Genomic DNA, 23,691 nt, shown 5'->3' with positions numbered 1-23,691 from the left:
TAGATGAGGGAACAAATAGATTTTGAATACTGTACATGTGTTTATTAAATTAATACTCATCTGTAATATGCATAAATACTTATTGCATTTCTAATTTATTGATTACTGTACTTAACTAGCACATTGATGGCCCCGCAGAGAAGAACTTCTAAAAAGCTTTTAATTGTTTTTAGATGCTTCACTATGTCATTAAACATCATACATAGTTTTTTAAGTAAACATTCACTTTTTTCATTCTACACAGATTTTTCAAGTAACTGCGATTTACCAGGCACAATTTTAAATATAAAGGATATAGCAGTAAACAAGGAAAACAATTTTCCTGCGTTTAGGAAGCTTACTTTCTGGTGGTATGAGACAGAAAAGGCATTTAATGATTGTTCTAATGTCTCAATGCATGTGAAGGATCAAGTGAGCAATGCAGGGTGGGTGAGAGAGAAGAAGATGTGACATCATTTTGGAGACTACAAAAGTGGGCAAGTTAGTAATATGTAAGAGAATTTGTAATAGGCAACATGGAGTACCCATTTAGTCATGCATTTTAAAAAGGAATTGCTCAACACAGTTGCCAGTGTTTCTTCAGCCATGTTTAGCTGCCTGAGTGAAGGAAAGCTGTAGGAAAATAATTAGCATTGGTTAAGGTCAGGGCTTTTCCAGAAGAGTACAAGAAAGGGAGAGAAAAACAGAGAGTCAAGGGTGTTTTCAGTAGAGTGCTTATGTAATAACGAAGTGTGGAATCTAAGGTGGGTTGGGATGGAAGTGAAGGTCATAAAAGGGATGATATAGTGAAAAAGTGATTGGGAAAGTGGATTGGCACTCTTGATTGAGTTTGAATAATTTTTAGTAAGATGAACTTTCACTTTTAGTAAAGTAGGTGAACTAGAAGGTTAGGAGGGGTGACCAGCAATTAATATGTTCGAAGATGAGAATGTGCAGGTATTGATGATGATATCATCAGGGGCATGAACGGAAGAGCTAGTAATTGATACAAGATGCAGGAAAAGGTCATCGGAGGTGAGGAGGTACAGTAATTCAGAGTCCAATGCCTTGGATGGAATAACCATGTGGATGCCCAAACCACCAAAGGGGTTGCAGGGGTAGGAAGAGAAAGGATTACAGTGCGGGATGTTCTATGGTCATTCAATAATGAAATGTTGGTGGATGAGTGCTACAAAGTAGATAGCTGATGGTAAAATTGATGACAGGAGCTTCAGAGGAGTTAGATATTTTTAAAGGTAAAGAGAGGAGAAAAGACTGGGAAATGGCTAGGTGGAGCCAGCCTCCACTGGCAAAGAATGTGAAGGAAACTTTCTAAGAAGAGATTGGAGATGAGAGACAGTGTGTTCCTTTAGGTACAGTGGTGGAAAGATTAGAGGATAGAAAAGAAAGAGAAATTGAATAAGGTTATGCACAGCTTGTATGCTGTGGTCCAGGTATGATGGAAGACACGCAGCGGGGATTGAGGGTGCTAGTTTCTTGTGGTGCGACAGGCATGTTAGATGTAATGGGTTCAGTTGGGATAGTCTCTTGGTGAAAGGTAGGTAACTGCTGTGAATTAAAATGCGTGCTGCCACTAGAATACTAGTCTTCTCTGAAGCTCCTGGGTGGTAGTGGCCAAGGAGTGCAAGAATGCCAGCTCAGGAATCTGCTGTCCTATGAGCAAGAGGTTCTGAGATGAGGAGCTGTGTTTGGCCAAGCTGAGGTCACATCTCACCACCAGCAGATCAGCCCTACCTGTTGTATTTGGCAGCTCTGTGTCGAGTCTCCTAGAACAAAAGGCTTTCAGAAATCTTAAACCTAGGCACTCAGACTTAAAAAGAATAACTATAGTTGCGTATTGAGGAAAAAAAGAAAGACTAGGGGGTTGGCAGAGGGGCTTGCTGTTGGACACAGTGTCAAGATGCTTTGTGTGCTGGAAGAAACCTTTTCTGTTTCACCTGTAGACTGCTGTAACTGAGAATAAGGATACAGTGGTGTTATAGAAGATTAGCCTTTTGTTGTAGGGAAAATAAAGCAATGACATGTAGTTAGCTTTTCATTATTTGGTATGAAATGGAAATAAGGCAAGCTTCATTGAAATTACACTGACTTCTGTGTGCAATTAAAAAATGCTTAAAATTTTGAATGTTCAAGGATAGATGATAGCAAATGAAAATTAATTCAGGAATGAGGTGGTTCTTTTAAACTTAATTCTGTAGGTAAAATCTACATTTTGTAAGAGTTTGAACTTACGAAAATGTAGAGCTACCCTCCTTTTTAAGTCACTTGAAATAGGTAAAATTACAGTATAGTATTGCAGAAAATGGGACAGAGTAGCTTAGGATTCCAGGAAGAACAAGCAGAGTAATTTGAAATATTATTCAGCCCTCTCTCATGATGTGCCTTGAAAAATCAATGCTGGTAAACATCAGTATTGAACAGAAAGTAATTTAATCCTCAAACCAGTGTACTTGTTAATGTTTCCAAATTTTCATAAATCTTTACAAAGGGCTTTATTAAAGATGGAAAATATTTATGCATATAAATTATTTGTAACTCTAATCTTTAAAAAATCAATACTTTTGATCAAATAATACACTTGGCTGCTCAAATTGTGTTTGCTCCTTTTTTTCTTGCTAAATTTATTGACTTGAGGGCTAGCAGGGATATTGCAGAGGCATCTTTTCTACCTTGATGCCCTCAAACAGCACTATGCTAGAATTACCCCTCAAAGGTCCAATAACTGCCTTTACATTTGACTTCTTGCATGAAACGTTTCCCTTTCAATTTCCTCACTGTGCTGCTGCAGCCTGCCATCCGCCTCGCTTCCAGCTTAACCCATCTTAGTTTTGCCTGTCCTTTAAATCCTTCCATCAAGGAACTTCTCCAGTGAAATTTATCTTGAATGTCTTAAGATATCTGAAAAGTGCTGTAGCTGAGTGAGAGACTACATATCCTCTGAGTCTCTATGGCCCATTACCACATAAATGTTTTCTGAATGTATAATCCCTTTTTTCTCTACCTATCCTAGGTAGGTATTTTCAAGTATAAACACTATAGGATTATTCCTTTATTTTTCCCATGCTTATTATTTCCAATGAACAAAATGATACCTTATTTTTTATTAATACTAAAGAACAGACTTAGTACCCATGTGCATAATACTCTAAGGAAATGGATATAAAGGAAAAGAAAATGCTAATTTATAATCCAGTTGAGAAGAAGTGAAATAAATGTGTTTGCTCATTCAGCAGACATTTATTAAGACTTTACGCTGTGTGACCACTGTTCTAGGTGCTAAAACACAAAGATAAATGGAAATTATGTACGTATCCCCACCTCATACAATAAATTGGGTGTAAATATAGGTGGGAAACTCTGAAGATTGTAAAATTCCACACTTGCCAACTCAAGTTATTAGTTAGGAGCCTTCCACTTTTATTAATTTATTTTTTAACATGTACTGTAGCTTTCCCTTTGTCTGCACACTGATTTGAGGGCTCTGTAACTGGTAGAGCTCTAAAGTGCTGTTTCTTTGAGTGTACGCGTAATTTGCTAACTGCGATCTGAGAAGAAACGAACCTCCCAGTGGGTAGAAGCATGGTTGTCATGACACTTCCTGTGTAACCCCATTAAACTTCCTCTCTAGGTGTTATGGCTTTGGAATGTTCCACTTTAATCAGGTCACAGTCTCTCTCCTGTGGGCTGTGCAAGGTTAAGGTATTTGAACTTTTTTATAAGAATGAATGGATTCCCATTGTGGAATCTATTATGGAAGTGAAAAGAGTTATCATGGTGTTATATATCGAGTACAAACTTGTGGAGATTGTGATGAGAAGGCACTAGAATGTTTCAGAGTTTTATATTAGGTGACTTTTTTGCTTTCAAGTCAATAAACAAAGTAGAATTGAAACACTAACATTTGCTTGCTGCTTCCCAAATCTGAACAGCCCTGGGTATATACCAGGTGATATTTAGGTAGTTAATGACCAGGAGCTTCAGTCTATATGGTGCCACTGATGCTGCTCTCATTGTCCCCTCTAGTCTGTGGATCCCTTGGCCTCAATTCTATGTCTATTTTTTATCTGCAGGTTAAAAAGGGTTGGAGAGTTATTGACTCTTAAGAATTTCGACCACCTGGGAAACAAAGACCTGCTCCTCTTTGGTCTTTCCCTCTTTTCCCTGTTAAAAAACAAACACACGCCTCCTGCCTTCCCCCAGTGCTAAACAAATGATAAGAATGCTCATTTAGTTTGTATAGTCTTTTAAAAAGATGAAAGACAGAGCATAAATATAAAACAAAAGGAAAAATAATAGATAATAGTGTAAAAAAAAAAGCATGGAGTCAGTTAGTAAATAGGGTAGAGGGAGGGGAGAAGAAGAGAAAAATTACAATATAAAATCAAAGTTAAGGTAAGCTCCTGCAGTTGAGAAGAAAATTAGCTCTGAGATTCTGGTGAACAAAGCAAAAAACAGAAGCACAGTGCATTCTTAACAGATTGTCAAGGGAAACAAGATTTTTCCTAGCTCTAAATTATTAGAGGAATTGATCACGTGGGCCTTAAAATAAGGGTCATTGAACAATATAATGGATGGAGATAGCATTACCAATTTTATTAAAAGTCCTATTGTCACTTCTTCGATCTTAGATAAATTATTCTTAATATGTAAAAGCTGCAGCTGGCATTCAAACTATTACTGCTACAGTTTTTAAAAGTCTAGGACAATATTTCCAAATACTTTAACTCTCTGCTACCCACTACCTCCACCCCCTAGTTCCATACTTCATTACCTGTAGTATTCCAGCTATTCACTAAAATAGTTAATGCAGTCATTAACAGTACAGGTTTCCCGCACTATAGGAATAATCCTAAAAAGTTACATGCAAATTCTAGAATCTTAAATTGGGACATCCATGGTCAGTCATTCCAGTAGATCTCAGCCTAGCTGTTTATCACCGTTTCCTGGCAAGCTTTGTAAAAATCAGATTCCCACATCCACAGATTCCCACATCCAGCTCCCAAGAGATCCTTATTTAGTAGTTCTGGGTACATGCCGAGAAATCTGCTTTTGGTTTTTGGTTTTTATTTTTTCAAAGAAATTCTCCTATGTAGTCAGACATTTAGGAATCACTAATCTGATCCATTCTCCCATTTAATACAGGAATCTTCAAGTCACGCTGCTAGGAGTCAGTGGCCAGACTGTGTTGAGGGATACCCTGACTTCATGTCAGAGGATGTTCCATTACTGGAAACTTCTATTTGTCAAATCATATTTTTCTACGAACACAATGACTTTAAGGATATTTCATTTCAGTTCTGATTAAACTTTCACTGTTAGGGGCTGCTAACCCTTCTAAATTTCTCTGTTTCTGTAGTCTACATATCAGATATTTAATGATCTTGAGAAAACATGTAAATGCATCAGGGGAACTCTAGTAAGGTAATTCTTTAGGGAATTCTTTTGTAAGCAAATTCATGACATATGGCTACTCATCTTCAAAGTGTATATATTGTAAGTTGTCAAGTATGTATTTTATTAAAGTTGTCAAGTCTTATATATCATCTGTTTCTCATACTAAAAAAATTCTGAGCATCTTTATATCAGCAGTACTGTCAATTTGATATCTTCATCGAAGGTAAATCTTAATTATTTCCATTGTTTTTGTAACATAATTTGGAGTAACTTACTTATAGTAATTATCGCTATTTTGAATGCTTCTCTATAAATTCTGCCTCAAGGAAACGACTTTCATTTCACTACTTACAGCTCGGATGTTTAGGATGTGACCTGAATTAAAGATCTTAAAGTGTTTAACATGAATAATAAATGACTAGAATAATTTACGAGTTATACATTTCAAATTAAGTGAATAACAAAGAAATAGAATTTCACATTAAAACATTGAATATATTCTCCTAAGAAAGATTCATTAGATGTGTATGAGTCCCATGTGGTAAACAGGGCTATATGAAACGGCATGAAAATAAACTTAAGGCAGAGTAAAACAGATTAATTAGATCTGTCATATTTCTCAAGGGGGAAGAAGCATACAAAAGAGCAATTACGTTGTAAGTGAGCATTAGGAAGACTAGCTGACTATGGAACTATTTTCTCCATTCTTCACATTTTTAAATATACATTGATTGGCTTTCAATATAAGCGGTCTTAGGGAGAATTTAGGAAATGACTAGACGAGGCCTCTCAGTCAGGGATGTCAAAGCACATGGAGCTGGAAGCAATGTAATTTCTTCACACAGGCTGGTATTTGGAGATTCTTTCATCAGTGCAGAGAACAGAGGTTAAAAAGCTGCCTCATTCCAGGGGACTCCGGAATCAGGAAGCAGACTCGGCACCGGGTCATCATTCAGCTGCCAGCCAATGGAGGCAAGGACTGCACGGATCCTCTCTATGAAGAGAAGGCCTGCGAGGCCCCTCAGGTGTGCCAAAGCTACAGGTAATGGAGTGAAGGAAAAGCCTTCTGAGCGATGCACTAAGCAAAATACTTCAGGTTCATGGTTTTTCTGACAATGAGAAAAGGAAGCCAACACTGCCTGCAGACTCAGGGGAGTTGAGGATGTTTATGACTGTGGGTCCCATCTCTTGCCTGTTTTAAAGAGCTGCTTTGCTACTGAAATCATCTCCAGGGACACAAATACTTGCGTAAACTTCCAAGCTGTCTTATAAGCTTTAGGAGCTTGAAGAGTTTCTTATGTTGATATAATCTATAGAAAATGCAGAAAAGTGATTAATAATTATGAAACATATGCTTTTGGAAGCAGTTCTTTTTCGCTTACAGGAATAGCCTAAGCCTTCCTCCCCCGGCTCCATAGAGCACCTATTCCTCATAAATGCTGGCATTCTGGGTCATGGAATGACATCTTTGTCTCAGTGATGTTAGTAAGATGTCTGTTTTGTTGAACATTTGTGGCCACCTCAAGGAAAATTAAGGTTATTGAAGCTATATGTCATCATCTTGATTATTAGAAAAAAATTTTTCCATAACTATTGAAAAAAGTACCTAATTGAAACTTGATGTGGTGAATAATTGCAGTCCTGACAACAAATGAAATATTATGGCATCAATTGATGGAATGTGTGACCCCAAAATAATAACTTAAGATGAAATTGATGGCAAATTTGTCATCTTAATTTATCTGTGTTTAATTCTGAGATGACAAACAGTATAATTGCATGCTTTCATGATGAACATTAACTGTTAGCCCAAACTTATTTATTTGGGGGATTTGTTTTTGTGAAGTGTATTATAAATTGCAGCTTCTGAGTTACCCCTACAATGCTAATCAAAAGACCACTATATATACAAAAGGCTCATGCATTGAATGCAATTTTATAACTTGAATGTAAAATAAATATACCTTTCTAAAGTGGAACACATCACTTCTGGTACTATCTGGATACATCTGCTGGCAGTCCTAATCATTAAAAAGGCTAAATATGGGACTTCCCTGGCGGTCCAGTGGTTAAGACTCTGCGCTTCCACTGCAGGGGGCATGGGTTCAATCCCTGGTTGGGGAGTTAAGATCCCGCATGCCTCATGGTGCAGCCTTAACAAAAAAGAAATAAAAATAAATAAAAAGGCTAAATGCTATCAGTAGAGTCCGTTCCTTTAGAACTTGACAGTGATGGACTCTTGTCTCCACTGCAGTAGGAAGTACTTTTATTTTTAGTGCTGCTTTTTATAATTCCTTGATGAAGATCTAAATTAAATTTAGATAGGACTTTTTTAAATAGATCTTTATTGGAGTATAATTGCTTCACAATACTGTGTTAGTTTCTGTTGTATACCAAAGTGAATCAGCCGTATGCATACACATGTCCCCATATCCCCTCCCTCTTGAGCCTCCCTTCCATCCTCCCTATCCTACCCCTCTAGGTGGTCACAAAGCACCCAGCTGATCTCCCTGTGCTATGCTGCTGCTTCCCAGTAGCTAACTTTTATATTTGGTAGTATATATATGTCGATGCTCCTCTCACTTCACCCCAGCTTCTCCCTCCCACGCCATGTCCTCAAGTCCATTCTCTATGTCTACATCTTTATTCCTGCCCTGCAACTAATTTCATCAGCACTGTCAAATAAATTCCTGTTTGCAGTGGTCAAAGTCATGCTTCCTTGGCATTGTGTATCTGTGATTTACTAGTATGTTTGCTTCTTCTCTATGAGGCTTCTGTTCTTTCCCTGTAGGTGGAAGACTCACAAATGGCGCAGGTGCCAGTTAGTCCCTTGGAGCGTGCAACAGGACAGCCCTGGAGCACAGGAGGGCTGTGGGCCCGGACGGCAGGCAAGAGGTGGGAGGCCCCATTCCACGTTGATTTGCTTTGCGTTTCTCCAACAGCACTAACTTAACCACTAGCTTGAAGAGTTTGTCATTTTGATGCTATGCTAGGCAAACAGAGCAAAGCAGTTAAGAATCTGCTACCACCCATTCTACCTTATACCAGAACACGGAAACCTGACTTTTTAAATTGTGTCCTTAATTCTTTGACATTAGTTCCTAACTCCTCTGGTTAAACTTTCCCCTCATTCATACCTAGAAGATGATCAGACCAAGCTCTTGAAAGCGTTATGACATAGATTGTACACTGCAGCTTTTTGTTGTTGTTGTTCTTGTAGTTAGCTTTTGGCTCATGGGATTCCATAACACTTTGCTTGTCACCTTAACAATCAATAAGATCCTTACATCATTGCCCATATGCATTATATACGTGATGCATAAAATGTAATATAATTGGTTAACTTTCCCAGAAATTCTCAGTAACGACATCCTTGTCATTGTCATGGCGACCCCCAATTCTGTTCATATTTAGTACTGATTTTTAAATGGCAGATTTATGTACTCTAAACCGCCCATATGTGGATTGCAATCTGTCGACGCTACTAGATAACATGGTTTCTTGCAGAAATGAGTGATGGAAATGTTTCCAACTTGCCATGATTATTTACTAGATATTATGGATAATACTTACATTCCAAGCTTTGGAACATGTTATTTATACATGCAGCAAATTCAATCTGTAAAGAGTACATGATTCTTTTTACTCATGTTGAGTTTTAGAATGTAATTCTTGCTACATATCTAAAATGTAGCTGAATATGTAATTGAATACACAACCACCTTTTTTAATTCATAAAAACATGCTTTGCACCCTCATTTGTAGTTATGTATTGGATGATGTTGTAGAACTCTGAACACACAGAATTAGATTCCAGTTTTTGCTGATTTGATCCGGGACCCCTTTTCTTTATAGTGAAAAGATTGCTTTTTTTAAATTTGCGAAGAATAGCTTCTTTTTTGTAAAAAATCTTCCATTATGATAGTCATTTTAGGAATCTTCATTTGAAACATAACATTTAGTTTACAATTAATATTAACTGTCCAGTGATTTTTAGGATTTTATTTTATATGCTTATTTTTCATTATGTATCCTCCACCATCAGCATCTGCTAAAAAATAACTCTCCCTTTACAGTTATAGAGACTTAGGTATTTAGAATTGAAAGTCATTCTCCCCATCTGAAACCATTCATGGAGAAATTGAGGGATATCAGACTTTCTTGTCATGCCTTGCTAATTCCTCCTTGAATCAAGCATACATTTGCATACAGTGTGGACCCTACACAGAGTTTATGATGAAAACAGGCGTGAGTTTGGGAATCAAAAAACGTAAGTTTTAGTCCCAGTTCTTTCACTAATACAATGTGAGTTTTATTCATCCCTTTACCTTTTTGGGTATCAGTTTATTTAGATGGAGAAAAAAAGAAAAGAGGGCTGGACCAAATGATCTTTCAGGATTATTCCAATTTTCATATTCTACAGTCTATGCACAGATGATATCCAGGGAGCAAAGTGTGACATGAAGTTAGGTAAAAAGATGAAAAGCATATTTTTGTAGAATACCACTGGAGGAAATCTAAGATGTGGTGGAAGCTGCGCAAGTGTGAAAACAGCTTTAGTTTCAAACTCTGTTACTTAACTGCACAACCTTGGTTTATTTCTTTCCTCCCTCTGAGGCTGAGAACATAATGATCCTCTCAGCGCTTTGCACATATTAAATCTTCATTAAATGTTAATTCCTTTCCCCTTCCTGTTAGATCATGGCCTCAGTGAATGTGTGCATAGATCACTGTAGGCATAAAAGCAACAATATTAACACGGGTCTTTTGTTTTTTGACACAATCTGTATAAAAACGTTTCTTTCTGTGATTACCAGTGATCTTTTCATTTCCAAATCTGAAAAGCTCTGCTTATTCCTCATCCTAGGTGACTACTTTGTAATATCTACCCACCTCCACTGTGACAGGGATCTTCGGCTCACTCAGTGCCACTTTCTCCTGCCTTTTTGATGGTTCCCATTCTTGGTTTCCTATTACTGGTGCCTCTTCCTCTGCCTGTACCTAAGTAATGCTTCCTCATCTTGCCATATTTGTCAGACTACTTTTTCTATCAGCAATCTTATGGGATATCTGGGAAGAGAAAGTTTCATTATAACAAGTAATATGTGCATAAATATACTCAGAAGAACTCCTTTAACTTCTATATGAAGATAATCTTTCTTTGTTGCCTTGATAAATATTTTTTTCTTAGAGCCTATATTTCTATGGAAACATGAAAAGGAGAGAATTAAGAGAGTAGAGATATCTTTACTAATGGCAAAAAGGCAAAAGATTCTTTTTTTTGATGGTCATGGCTGTTTTCAGAACTCTGCATAATTGACCTGTCAGACTCTTGCTATTCCCATCTTTGCCCTTATCCAGTCAGAGACTTTAAAAATGCCGACTTGTGCGATTTTTTTAATAACTAAAATAATTGTGTAGTAAGGATTAATATCAGTCAGCAAATACTGTGGAGGAGCTACCCCCTTCCTCTCTAATGCTTCAGACTTTCTGATTTCAGGCACTCACATAACTATGACTGCATTCAGAAGACTGTGTAGAAAGAGCCATGAGTGTCAGGAAGGGATGAAGATGTTCAACCCAGGGAATTTAATTTGTTTAGGGAAATGAGATCACTGGTAACATCACCCAACAAGTATGAGTTAAAAACTGAAACCAGTCCGTTGCAAAAGCAGTCATTTGACGCTAAAGAGCTTAAGAAAGATCTAAAGGATGAGCTGGGACTTGACTTGTACCGTAATGTTAGAATAAGTAGAAAAGAGAAAAGAATACAAAATGAGAGCAATTCTGTAAGTTAAGCATTTGAGGTAAGAAAAACAAAAACATTACATGTGTTCACAGAAAAGTGGGTAGATTGAACCTCTGAAGATGTGAGCTGGAGCCTGGGGTAATTTTGTAGAGGACTATAAATGTCAGGATCGGTATTTTAGACCTTGTTCAATAAGTGGTAGGAGCAAGGACCTGATGAAAGCAGTGTTTTATCTGTCAGCGTGTACAGAATAAGTTAGAAAGATAAGACACATGGGTCTGGATGCCAGCCGGGACGCTGCTGTAGCAATGCAAGGTTGAAGTAATAAGGGCTCAGATTGGAACCACTGTAGTCGGAATGGGTAAAAATAGATGGATTTTCCACATACAATAGAGGAAAGTAACTTCAGGACTCAGTAGCAGACAATAGCAGCAGAGGTAGACCTAAGTAAGTCAAAGATGATCATATGATTTTTAACTCCAGTATTTTCAGCTTGTATAGCACAGGGAATTACTGTTTTAAAGAAGGTTAACAAATACTCTGTATGAATCTTCTCATAACTGGAAATCTTATGAAATCTTGAAACAGATCAAATTTAGCTTTTGAATTGAGGTGGGCTGTAATTGTAAAACACTGCATTTCAAGGCTCAGAAAGAACAGGATTTATCTTGGCTTTCATTCTGATGTGGACTACATTTTGAAATGATAATTTAGATTTCTTCAATTAAATAAAAATATCATATGAACCAAAAAAGGAGTTAATTTACTAAGTATGCATAGAAAAGAAACAATGTATGTCTCATGTACTATGCCTCACTCAGCAGAACACTTACAAGGTCACCTTTTATGATTTGTTTTCTCTAAAATGACTTGAACCTTCCCTGTTAGTAGAAAAATATATAACTCTAAACTTACCTACCAGCTTCTAGCAAGCCATCCTTGTTGTTCCCTTTTGAGTCACCTGCACCTACTTTTAGCCACCTGTTAAAAAGTGGTCATTATAGACAGACTTTCATTTTTACTCTTAGTACTATTAATAGCATGATTGCTCCAAGTGTAGGAACTATCCCTGATGCATTTCAAAGGAGCTGGGAGGCAGTTATGTTCCCAGAGTCTGTTTAATGAGTCACTAATGGTAACTGCTTACCATCTCAGCATTGGCACTCGGTGTAAAGCAAATCATTGAGAATCAGCCTTACCCACAACTGAGTTAGAATGACCCAGGCATAAGAAGATAGGAAGATTCTACTACAGTCAAGTAAATGCAGTCTTGACCAAGTCTACATTCTGTGTATTTCAAAACTATGTGAAAGTGCTTTCTGTGGAAATACTTTACATTAGAACACAATAGGAAGTTAGAAGTAGTAAAGAATTTTAGCAAGGCTTTGAATATCGAGGATGGTGTATTCCAGGAAATTTTATCTAATGGTATAAGAATGAAAAAGAGAGAGGAGAAAGAGGTATTTTAAAGATGGAATTAACAGGATTTTGCAATTTTAAAACTTAAATCATTCTTGAATCTCACAGGGAAATTTTAGAGGGCTTTTGAAATAGGCATCTTTCCTATAATATTGTCAATAAAAGAAATGAAAATAACGTGAAGTTATGTCCGCAATCTATTTAATTTTTAAGTGTATAAACAGGTTCTATTTGCTTCATGCTATTCAAGTCACTTGTGTATAAACTTTTAATGGAACTGTAACCTCTGCTGTCTCTTCTCTCTGCTCACATTTCTACAATTCAGATGGCATTTAGGGGGCTAAGTTATTGATTGGCCAGTGACTGAAACATAGCCACACTAGCCGTAGCTAGAGTTATCATTACATTTGCATTCAAAATAAAAGAGGTGGCCCATATTAATGACAATTTTGGACAATTTACTTATTTTTTTCTCTATGACTGCCCTAAAGGACAATGTCACTACTACTTAAAATGTGTGTGTGTGTGTGTGTGTGTGTATATATAAAACTAATTCCACTGTTTATTACTTTGTGACATATTTATACCAGGAATATGATGAAAAAATATCATCGATTAGATGCTGGGATGTTATAAAAATAATTTCAAATTTACTCTTGCTCAATCTCTGTGTTGATCTTAATGCTATTTCCTGCCAAGTGTACTTTCTATAAATTAGATGGAGCTAGAGTTAATAACCCCAGGGCCAACCCTACCTATCGTAATCCCCCACCCGCTCTGTATCCTTGCCTGCCAAGGAATGTCCACTGTAATGTTAACCTGTCACTAAGATTTGACATCAATCTCTTTATGTGGAAGCCAGCATGATTCAGATGTATTCTCAAATCCAGACCACAGAAAAAAGAAAAAAAATTTAATTATATGCCTCACACGGCAGGGACCCTCCTGGTCCTGGGAGTCCTCACCTGACATCACTTATTCGTTAAAAAGGTTATTCAAGGAAAGTCTAGGAATAAAAAAGAAAGTTCTAATTTTCCCTCCACCAAAATTAAATCCACGTGAATTTGTAGAATATGAGATATAAGTATTTAACTACAATTTATGCCGTTATTTTTTGTGAGCAAATATGCTTAAATCTTGTGCTTAAATTAAGTAGCTTAAACTATATTGACACCTTTCGCATCACTCTTTTGCTTAAATTCTGGTCCACTTTGTTCTTTTTAAAAGATTATACCTTAGAGGCATTTTTGAAGTTAGGCCCAGAATATCTGGGCCAGTTTATCTCAGTAACTCACATTAATCTGTTAATTTTCAGAGATTGTTATATAATAGGAATGAAAATAATGGAAGTAGAAAAAGAACTAGGTAAAAAAGAGTCAAAGAGCTTGCTTTAAAGAAATTTTGCACAGCCGTGATTTTTAAACTTTTCTTTGGACTAATATACTTATTAATTACCGTGTAATATTTCTGTACTCTTCATTTATATAAGCTATTATTTAAATCTTCTAGAATTATTTCTACTTTTAAATGGCTTCCTCTAATTTTCTGTGACTATTAGCATTCTAGTTGATTTGGGGATTTTGGTTTTGTTTTATCTCTCTGTAAGAGTCCTGTCCTAAAATGATGATTAGCATTTGCTAGTTTTTAAATAGTTGATAAAATAAGCTTGACACTGGGATGTCTGTCTTTGTGATGGTTCCTCAATGCCCAGTTAGTTGGTTCGTTGTGATGCAGTTAACCCTTTCCAGATCCCAATCAAGGATCTAGCTGACCTTGGTCTAAGCTACTCCACAGGGAGCTGATTATTATTTCCTAGTAAGTCCCTAGAGAAGGACTTTTGCATATATTATAAGCATCAATAAGACTAGAGATCATTGGTAACTATTTAGGATTAATAAGAAAGAAAAGTACATTTCCTTCCCTTCTGCCAGAGTTACATTCACAAATTGTAATTAGGAAGTGTAATTTGGCAAACTTGTCAGTGAAAATCTCTTCCACACAGAGAAAGACCAGGATCATTAAATCCACCTAGTAAACAACTGGAGCCCTCTTGCATTATTTATAGGTTTGGTCTTATTTCTAAGCACAATTAGGTCTCTTGGTAACTAGCTCCCACTCACATTAAGCTTTTTCTTTTTTATTTCCACATGATTCATTCTCACTATTGTCATTTTTTTTTGTAACACCATAGGAAAAAAATCACTCCTCTAATTACTCAGTCTGGTGAACATACTCAGTCTGCAGTGCTACCCAGATGCTGTTGCTGTGGGATAAACCGTGTTAATATGGCTCAGTTTAATAAATAAGGTCTCAGAGCTCCTTGAACTCTTTGTTACAAATAATCCAACAGTTTTCACTGCACTCGGGCATTGATCTTATTCTGTTTCCTGTAATGAACTTCCGTGTGCACATTTTAGATCTCGTCATTTATTTCACTCTGATTATTCAAACGAAAGGACAACATGGTCTTGCATGCCGAAGGACAGTCCACAGACCAATAGAACTCCTTCTTTTTGTGCATCCTGAATAATAAGGGTGTTTCATTCCTCTTCAAGAAAATGAAGACGAGCAAGTCCATTCTGAATTCTATTAGATTTTACTTCAGAGGTGCATTGGTAGCCTTCCATTTACATACTCACATATGCATAACGCAAATATCCATGTTCTTTTAGCTCAAACCAATGTTATCTATTCCCTTTCATTTCAGGAACCTTTATTAGTCTCTTTAAAACATAGCTCAAAATTCAACTTACATGAAAACATTCTGGAATTGACTCTACTTATTCTACTTATTAATCATTTTTATTTAAATTCATGGGAAGTTTCAAAGATACACAAAAGTAGAGAGACTGTGGTAATGAATACTAGTCGTGTAGTCATCACTCACACAGCTTCAACAGATTTTAACATATTGTCACTCTTGGTCATCTGCCACTCCTCATACCCTTAAAGAGATTTTGCTGGAGTATTGTAAAGCAACTCCCAGGTAAGGCATACATCATCCATAAATACCTAATATTTTTAAACATAGCAAGAGTACTATTATAACACTAAACAAAATTGAATAATTCATACCATGTCTAATATTCATACCACATTTAATTTTCCCCCATTGTCTCAAAAATGCCTGTTTACAATCAGTTTGTTCAAATCAGGGTTCATAAACGTCTCCACATTGCATTTGGCTAGAATATTTCTTCAGTCACTTTTAATCTAACAATTTGAGCTCCCTTTTTCAGAGCATTTATTTGTTGAAGAAACTGCCTTTCTTGCTCATCTTTCCAACATTCCCTCAGTATTGATGGGTTGAGCTTGCCTAGCTTAATTTATAAGTAAGCCACAAAGTAGTCATATGAATGTCTCCTAGGTTTTCAGCCTGCTGGAAGTAGCCTGTCCGTGACCCTTAACTTCTGTGCTTCATATAAATAAAATAAAATTTAAATAAAACAGATGGATATAATCAGCATAGTATTAAAGATGGAATTTTAATTTAAAATAATTATTTTGATATATGCCGACCTCACTAAGAAGCTTTCATGGTAATTCATCCATAGGGCAACATGGGTTTTGGCCCTTCTTCCTAACAAGGCCTCAGCCCAAAAAAAAGTTGCATAATCATTATACACAAGATATGCATCCTGCACCTGTAAATACAACTACAATTGTCTGGGTATGTGTAGCTTTCTGGTGTGCAAGGAAACCATGCTTAGGATGACGCATCTTTTCTACAGTTAAAACCACCCTGGTTTCAGTGTCTTAAAAATGATTTTTAAGATTTATAAAGTTGAGAGACCAGATGGTTTCCTTTCCAAACATTTATGTTTTCTTCACCCTAATAGCAGGAAGTTCATTTCAGATTACATTCCTGTGTTTGAATTGTTGTATTTCCTCCAAGTCAGAATAGAAACAAGTTGAGATGTGTGATAAACGTCAATATATTGTACAAATGGTACCGTTGCTACTTGTTTGGATCACACTGCATGAGTAATTCACTCCAGGTACTCTGTCTAAATGCTCAGATAAGGGGAGTGACGTGCTGAGTGGGTTTCTGAGTACAGATCTGGGAATTTTACACATCGTTTCTTTTCACCTACTTGAGATACTTTTTGAGATTTTTACATACGGCAGGTATATAGGCTTTAGATTTATGTAAATGGTATAGATTTGCACAGAAGAAATTAGTTTCTGGAATTGTATTGATAGTGGTTTTACTTTATTTTATTTTGGTTTTTTGGTGTCCCTTAATGTGACGATGGTTGGAGCAATTATGAAATGAAATTTATAAAAGAGAACCTTAGAGAGAAAACCTTAATGGAGAACTTAAGGCAATTTCATTAGTTTAAAAGATTTATAGTCAAGTCTCTATTTCAGAGAACCAAATTGGAATGCTTAGATAAAAGTAGGCTTATTTCAAAGAACATAAATTTAATTTTGTAGTTTTCTTTCAGTTATAAACAGTGTGACCCTCTTCATAGCTTAGAGTTCTGATGGCCAAATTTCTTATTTTCCAAATTAATCATTCTTGAGGTTCCTACATATTCTGATCAGTAAAAGCCTCATATTTTCCTCTTTATCCATCCTTCCTTGGGCAACTTTGCCCACAAACTATCAGAGCTTACTATGTATAAACTGTTTAAGCAAGTGTAGAGAGAATTGCAGAATCCCGTCAGCTTATTAATATACTGCATTTTATGGATTCCTCCTATGCCAATCCACAGATAACATTCTTCCAAGCTACATGGATGCTGTTTTTGGCCCACTCCTTGTACTCCAAGTTTAAGCTCCCCTTAGTTCATTCCTACACGCTCAGCCTTTGTTTCCCAAAGCTTGGCACAGTGCCAGGGAGATTGGGGTACCAAAGGACCTTCAGTTTTAGTATCAAGTCTCAGGTAAACATATCCTAGTGACTCGAATACTCAGGCTCATAAGCCTTAAGCTTGAATGCGCATAAGGATCATCTGAGCAACTTGAAAATAAATGCATTTTCCTTGACCTCACACACAGAGATATCATTCAGGAGCTCTGGAGTGAATCTAAGAATCTTCAACTTTAACAGCATTCCAGGTGTTTCAGTTGCCAGTGGAAACACACTACCTGCTGCTGCGTGTTTGAATCATCAGGGAACTTTAAAAAGATGTTAATGCCTGGGACCCTGTCCTCAACCAATTAAATCAGAAGGTTGGAGTCTAGCAAGGGCATAGACATTCTTCCAAAAGCTATCCAGGTGATTTTCATCTGCAGCTCGATTTGAGAGCCTCTACCTTACACTGGTCTGATAACCACAGTGCACCAGACAACTCCTCTCCCAAGTGGTGAGAGTCTCTTTGGAGCACTTAATAATTTTTCCTGTCACATAAGCTTCCTAAAGGCTCCCACAGTCCACTCAACCAGGTTTTCATATCTGTAAAATTCAGGGACCCCTGTCTAGTCATACAAATTGGCTCTTCCAGTGTTGTGCATATTAAATGAAGAGATATCTGTAGCTAAGAAATAGGTGAGTTTTCACCTACATTTGCACAATTATGTAACTTTTCCTACAGCAGTTGCGACAAGTTGTGTTCACCTACACAGAGAAAGGCTTCCTTTGCTAAAATTGTTAAATCTTTGTACACACCCCATCACACAGTCCTATACTACTGGGTGTTAAATTTTAGTGTACAGATCCAGAGAGTCTTGTCCAACCTGGGGCCCTGTGTGCACTAACTGTAATTTAGGATCAAAATGCCAGGCTCCTTCATCTTAGTTTCATGATGATAGAATTCTGAGCAGGGCAGAGACCAGCTGTAGTGTCAGCCTAGAGCACAAACCTGAAAGTGCCCATGTGAGTCAGTCTGACTGGGCCATTTAAGCTAGTCCAATGAAGACTTAACTTCAGGACCGAGGTCTAAATGTTTCATCTGCTTCCTCAATAAAAAAATGAAGTATTTCTAAAACCAACAGTGGGAAATGGCTGAGGGAGAAACAGAACTTAAACATCACTTGCTCTTTTTCATTAAGACCTGTTACCTTTAAGCAATTCTACATTTATGTTCAATACATAATAAAACTATGACTTGGTTTAAAAACTTCAGTAGAACAATGTCTTGGGGAAAATAATATATATAAACCAAAATTACTTGACTATTTTTGGAGAGGTCATATGTAATTGTTGGAAATGTCAATTATGATGTGATAGATTAAGATTGCTAAAAGTTTTTGTCTTCATTTTAAATTTGTGGTTGTTCTTTGTGCGTGTGAAGAATTTGTACAGGGAAGTGGGGAACTTTGACACCGCCTCCTCCCATTAACTACTAACCACTTCAAAGCCATCACAACAAACTTTGAGCATAATTTAAAAAACAAAAACATGCTTTCTATGCAAATGGAGCTTCACAAGTTTCATAAGTGTTCTCTCTCCACCCAAACCCTCCAACCAATTTGCTGCCATTAAGACCTTTCTGTATAGAAATCCCAGAGTGGACAACGGTATGAAAACAACTATTAAAGGTATGGGGTGTCTCCCAGCACCACCATGAATATGTTTAGTTCAACATAAGCTATTAGCAGAACCCATGTATTATTTATTTGTCTCTTAACTCATTTCTAAGTATATTCCACATGTGACTTGAAATCCTTAACAGCATCTAATAAAAACTTCTGTGTGTGTGTGTGTGTGTGTGTGTGTGTGTGTGTGTGTGTCTGAGGGTTATCTGCTATTTTAAAAATCCTATAGGATCAATTTAATGACTACTGTGATCACTAAAAACACTCCTACCAGATTTCTGCTGCAAATAAAGAATTAAAAGAGGACTCCTTTGACTGAGTAAGAAATGTTAGGTTAATTCCTAAATTACAGAGTAATTACAGACATTCAGATTCATGATAAACAGCTTTTTGCTTTTCCTTTAGCCATTACTTGTCGAAAGCAAGATGGTGGACAGGCTGGTATCCATGAGTGTCTCCGGTATGCAGGCCCCGTGCCAGCCCTCACCCAAGCCTGCCAGATTCCTTGCCAAGATGACTGTCAGTTTACCAGCTGGTCCAAGTTTTCTTCTTGCAGTGGAGACTGTGGTGCAGTTAGGACCAGAAAGCGCACCATTGTTGGTAAGAATAATTGGGATGCCAAAGCCAACACTTGTCAAGGCAGAAAAACACAGTAAAAAGTCAGGCCAAGATAGTTCTGACAAGGTATTTGGAAAATGCACAGATATGCATTATTATTGTTATACTAACACATGAATACGGCAATGGATTCAGAGCCGTATTTTGATGTAAGTTGGCAGTGACAGATGCATTATGTACCTTTAGTAGAAAGAAAAAGCAGCCTTGAAAACTGAACTCTGTCTCCCTATACAATACGCGGTAGATTAATTTTTGGTTTAAACATGTACCTTTGGTGGATTACCTACAGACAGTGAAGTACTTGGAGAAAAGTTTTTTAGGAACATGGGGAAAGGTTGCCACTTCACTTTCTTAAGCCATTCTCACTGTCAGCCTCAGATTATCCTTCATATCCTAGACGAGAAATATGACATTAATTCTGTACCTGAAAACACATTTTAAAAGGTAGTCACAATGACAGAAAGCTGTAATATAACGAGCAGGAACAGGATCCATCATATTGAACTAAACTCTGATGCACTCAAAAATATTGTCAGTGGCAAAAGAAACCTAAAAATATTGGTGCTAGTAGAGTATTCAGAATTTAAAGTTGTAAAATGATCCAGCTGTCATAATGAAAACTGTTGAAAATTATATAAGGCAGCTTATGAAAGTTAGAGATAAATATATGTAAAACATATGTAATTAGTTACATGCAGTATAATTAAAAGTATATAACATATATGACATAATATAAATTATGATCTAATTAAAATAATGATATTTTTCAGGCACATATTACTGTTATACTCAAGGTCTTTTTATTTTAAAAGGGAATTTATTTCAATTTATTCACAAACCATTTCTAATATTTTTATTGTGATATTAAATATCTTAATTTTGATTATTATTATTTCCTACATTAATCACCAAGTATGTCAAAGTGATTATTTTTCAGAAATACTGAAAGATGCAAAATCACAATCAGAAAAGTAAATGCAAAAACCTCACTTTCTGAATCGTAATCCTGTATAACTAAACCATCTATTTGGACTTAACAAAAGAGTTACTTAACTGTACAGGTCAGTGCAGTGACTCTCTCTCTCCATTTCATATTTTTGCACATGTTATGAAGGAGAGAATTGTGCAGTTACCTCAAACTCCCTGGTCAGTGAAAGCACATGATCATTTGAGAGGATTTTAATCATTTTGAGGAGTGTAAAATTCAGCACAACAGTTAGTGTCTTATTCAAAATGGGCTATTTTTAAGTGAGAAAATAAGAGAAATTTCACTATGCAAAGCACCCAGAGCTAACAAAAGCCTACATAGAAAGCACTACAGAGGGGGAAAATAGCATTTATTTATAGGCTACTGTTGAATACAGTTAAAAATAAAGGATGTTTAGGAAAGGAGAAAACTTAGGGATGCTTGATATTAATGATGATATTTTCCAACTTAATTTTCTCCACAGGAAAAAGTAAAAAGAAGGAAAAATGTAAAAATTCTCATTTGTACCCCCTGATTGAGACGCAGTATTGTCCCTGTGACAAGTATAATGCACAGCCTGTGGGGAACTGGTCAGACTGCATTTTGCCAGAGGGGAAAGTGGAAGTGTTGCTGGGAATGAAGGTACAAGGAGACATCAAGGAATGTGGTCAAGGATATCGTTACCAAGCAATGGCATGCTACGATCAAAATGGCAGGCTCGTGGAGACATCCAGATGTAACAGCCACGGTAATCCAACTTTTCTTCACTGTTATACATTTGCTGTCTTTGGGGGCGGAGGTGAAATGCAAGTGTATCAGAATGGAGAGAAATGAAAGTTTACAGGAGTGTGTTCTAAATTGAACCTTAGGGGCACCGCTATGTATGTATTACTATATCATTTATATGTAACAGGACATTCGGTGGCACTTGTCTTGTTGTCTAGAAGTTGGCAACTAAGTCCCAAAGTTGGTGATAAGGAAGCCTTACATGTAGGCAAAAATGGTGCCAGAAACTTCCCTTGGGGCAGATGCAGAGTCTACTGAGTAGGCTCAGCAATCCCCACAAGTCCGTGTACAGAAAAGGAGGGAGGAGAAGAGAAGATTGAATTTAATTTGAGAATAAAGTGTTAAACTAGACAGACTTTTAATAACCGAACTGGCAAGATTTGTGATGTGCCTAAGATATCAAGTGGCAGAGGAGAAAGACTGAAAGCTGCAGTTGGTGAAAACTCAAACATCTCATTTATTCCTCATTAAGCTGAGATTGGCCCAAACAAACAGAAATAGAGAAAGGGACATACACTTTGGAAACTTTTGATTTCCAAACAAACAAAAAATCAAAAAGAAGCTAAAATACTGTGACAATAATTGAATTGCCCAAAGTTTATAAAGAGTGGTTTTGACCAGAGTATGCAGTGAACTCTTTCGTTCTACATCATAATATAGTCAGCCTTAAGCAATATTTCTTCATTCTTTTATGTTAATGTATCTGTCCTTTTATTATGGAATGAGATCAGTTTACAGTGGGTCAGCCTGAATCATGGATGTCACATATTTGCAAACACTGGACAGTGATTCTCCTCTCTTCATGGAGGAGACCTAACAAAGATAAGTTAAATTACTGGGAGAGAGGGATATGGTAGTTACCACCTTGCTGAAGTAAATTCTGCTGTTGGAACAGTGCTCCTCCAGTTTTATTATATGGTTCAGAAAACAAGATGAACTAAGAGGACCATCTCACATATATAAGCCATTATGGGGTATCATGGTGACACATTTATGGAATCTCTTAAATCTGTCCCCAAAACAGTTTTCAGAAACCCTGACTTTTATTTTTTACCTTATCTCATAATTACTGTTTTATCAAAGTCTAGTGATATAAGCCCCCATTATAAGAGTCCATTATGTTGAAGCTCTAGATATAAGTATTTAGCATGCATGCATTGCTATGTTTAAGATTATTCCATGCATTTAGAACAATAACTAAAAAGAGTTTAGTAAGCCTTGAAAAACTTCTGTAAGAGTAATTGAGTTTTTTATTCTCTATATCAAATAACATAGGTGCTATTAATTAGATACCAGGAAAAATGTAAATGCACTTCGCATTCTGAGCTGATACAATAACGTAGAAGGTCATAGTTAGTCATTAAAATGTAAAAGTGAAGATCACTTTAAAAATGTTTCTCCTGAAATGTAGCATGTAAGTGTTTGCTCGCATTTTAAATTGTTATGCTTGGTGAATCGCCAAGATAATCGTTTGTTTTTAACATAACCTTTGAGCTTTCAAAATGACTCATATATTGTCGCTTTTACCTTGACCTGTTAATTAGATGCATGAGAGCTTCAGTAAGACACTTAAGAGTCAATCTTATTTTTAGAAAAAAAAAAAAAACTTTAAAAATATCCTGTGACTCTCACGAAAATGTTTGATCCCTTGAAGAAAATAAAAGTACAGAAAAACTGAAATTGGCCAAAGGCAGTAGACTTTCTGCCTTAGCACTGTCAGTTCAAAGCATGAAGAATTCAGTAGTGTATTCTAGAAGAAAAGCACATGTAGAAAAAAAGATGGGTCCCTGGCAGCACTGAACTTCACGGAGCTTGTGAAAGGATCTAAGATGTTTAAGTGAACTGTTCCAGTTTAGTTCTTTGTGTCTATCCAACATCACTCCTTTCTCCTTAAATCTGATCTAAGATGGATGTCTAATGGGATATTTTAGCGTCTACTAACATTTTTACTCAAAGTCTGAGGAAATTGAGTGTCTCTTGCCTGATTTGTTTGGAATTACTGCTGCTGTTCTGTCAATGCCGATAGTGATAGTGGAGTGCTGTCACTTTGATGCTCTATCCTAGGCATGCGCTAACTTGCAGTTTCTGTGAGCACTGCCTTTGCTCAGCCAAAGCAGCTTCCAGATGAATGGTGGGAATGGGGTTTAAAGTGGCTTTCAAGAAAGTCTCTTACGGCTTTCAGTTTAAACATAAAATTGATCCCCACGTGCATGCAGTACAAAGACACTAATCCCCTACCCTATTCAATAGTGGCCTTATGGCATTTCTACTTAAT

At 36.7% G+C, this 23,691-nt stretch overlaps 1 protein-coding gene across 1 annotated transcript in view; it reads left to right on the top strand.

Annotated features, from left to right (window-relative positions):
• Positions 1-23,691, top strand: part of THSD7A (thrombospondin type 1 domain containing 7A) — a 100,516-nt gene that overhangs the window by 24,669 nt on the left and 52,156 nt on the right. The window contains exons 4-7 of the mRNA XM_027102791.1: positions 6,304-6,436; positions 8,186-8,289; positions 19,451-19,645; positions 21,115-21,378. Coding sequence (XP_026958592.1) covers positions 6,304-6,436; positions 8,186-8,289; positions 19,451-19,645; positions 21,115-21,378 — 696 coding nt within the window. The remainder of the gene's footprint in view (positions 1-6,303; positions 6,437-8,185; positions 8,290-19,450; positions 19,646-21,114; positions 21,379-23,691) is intronic.

This window comes from Aethalodelphis obliquidens, unplaced genomic scaffold, assembly GCF_003676395.1.
Source record: "Aethalodelphis obliquidens isolate GAN/ISIS:26980383/991018 unplaced genomic scaffold, ASM367639v1 scaffold5, whole genome shotgun sequence".
Lineage (NCBI taxonomy): Eukaryota > Metazoa > Chordata > Mammalia > Artiodactyla > Delphinidae > Aethalodelphis > Aethalodelphis obliquidens.
The sequence above is the reverse complement of the archived record's forward strand: the minus strand, read 5'-3'. Positions and strand labels throughout refer to the sequence as shown.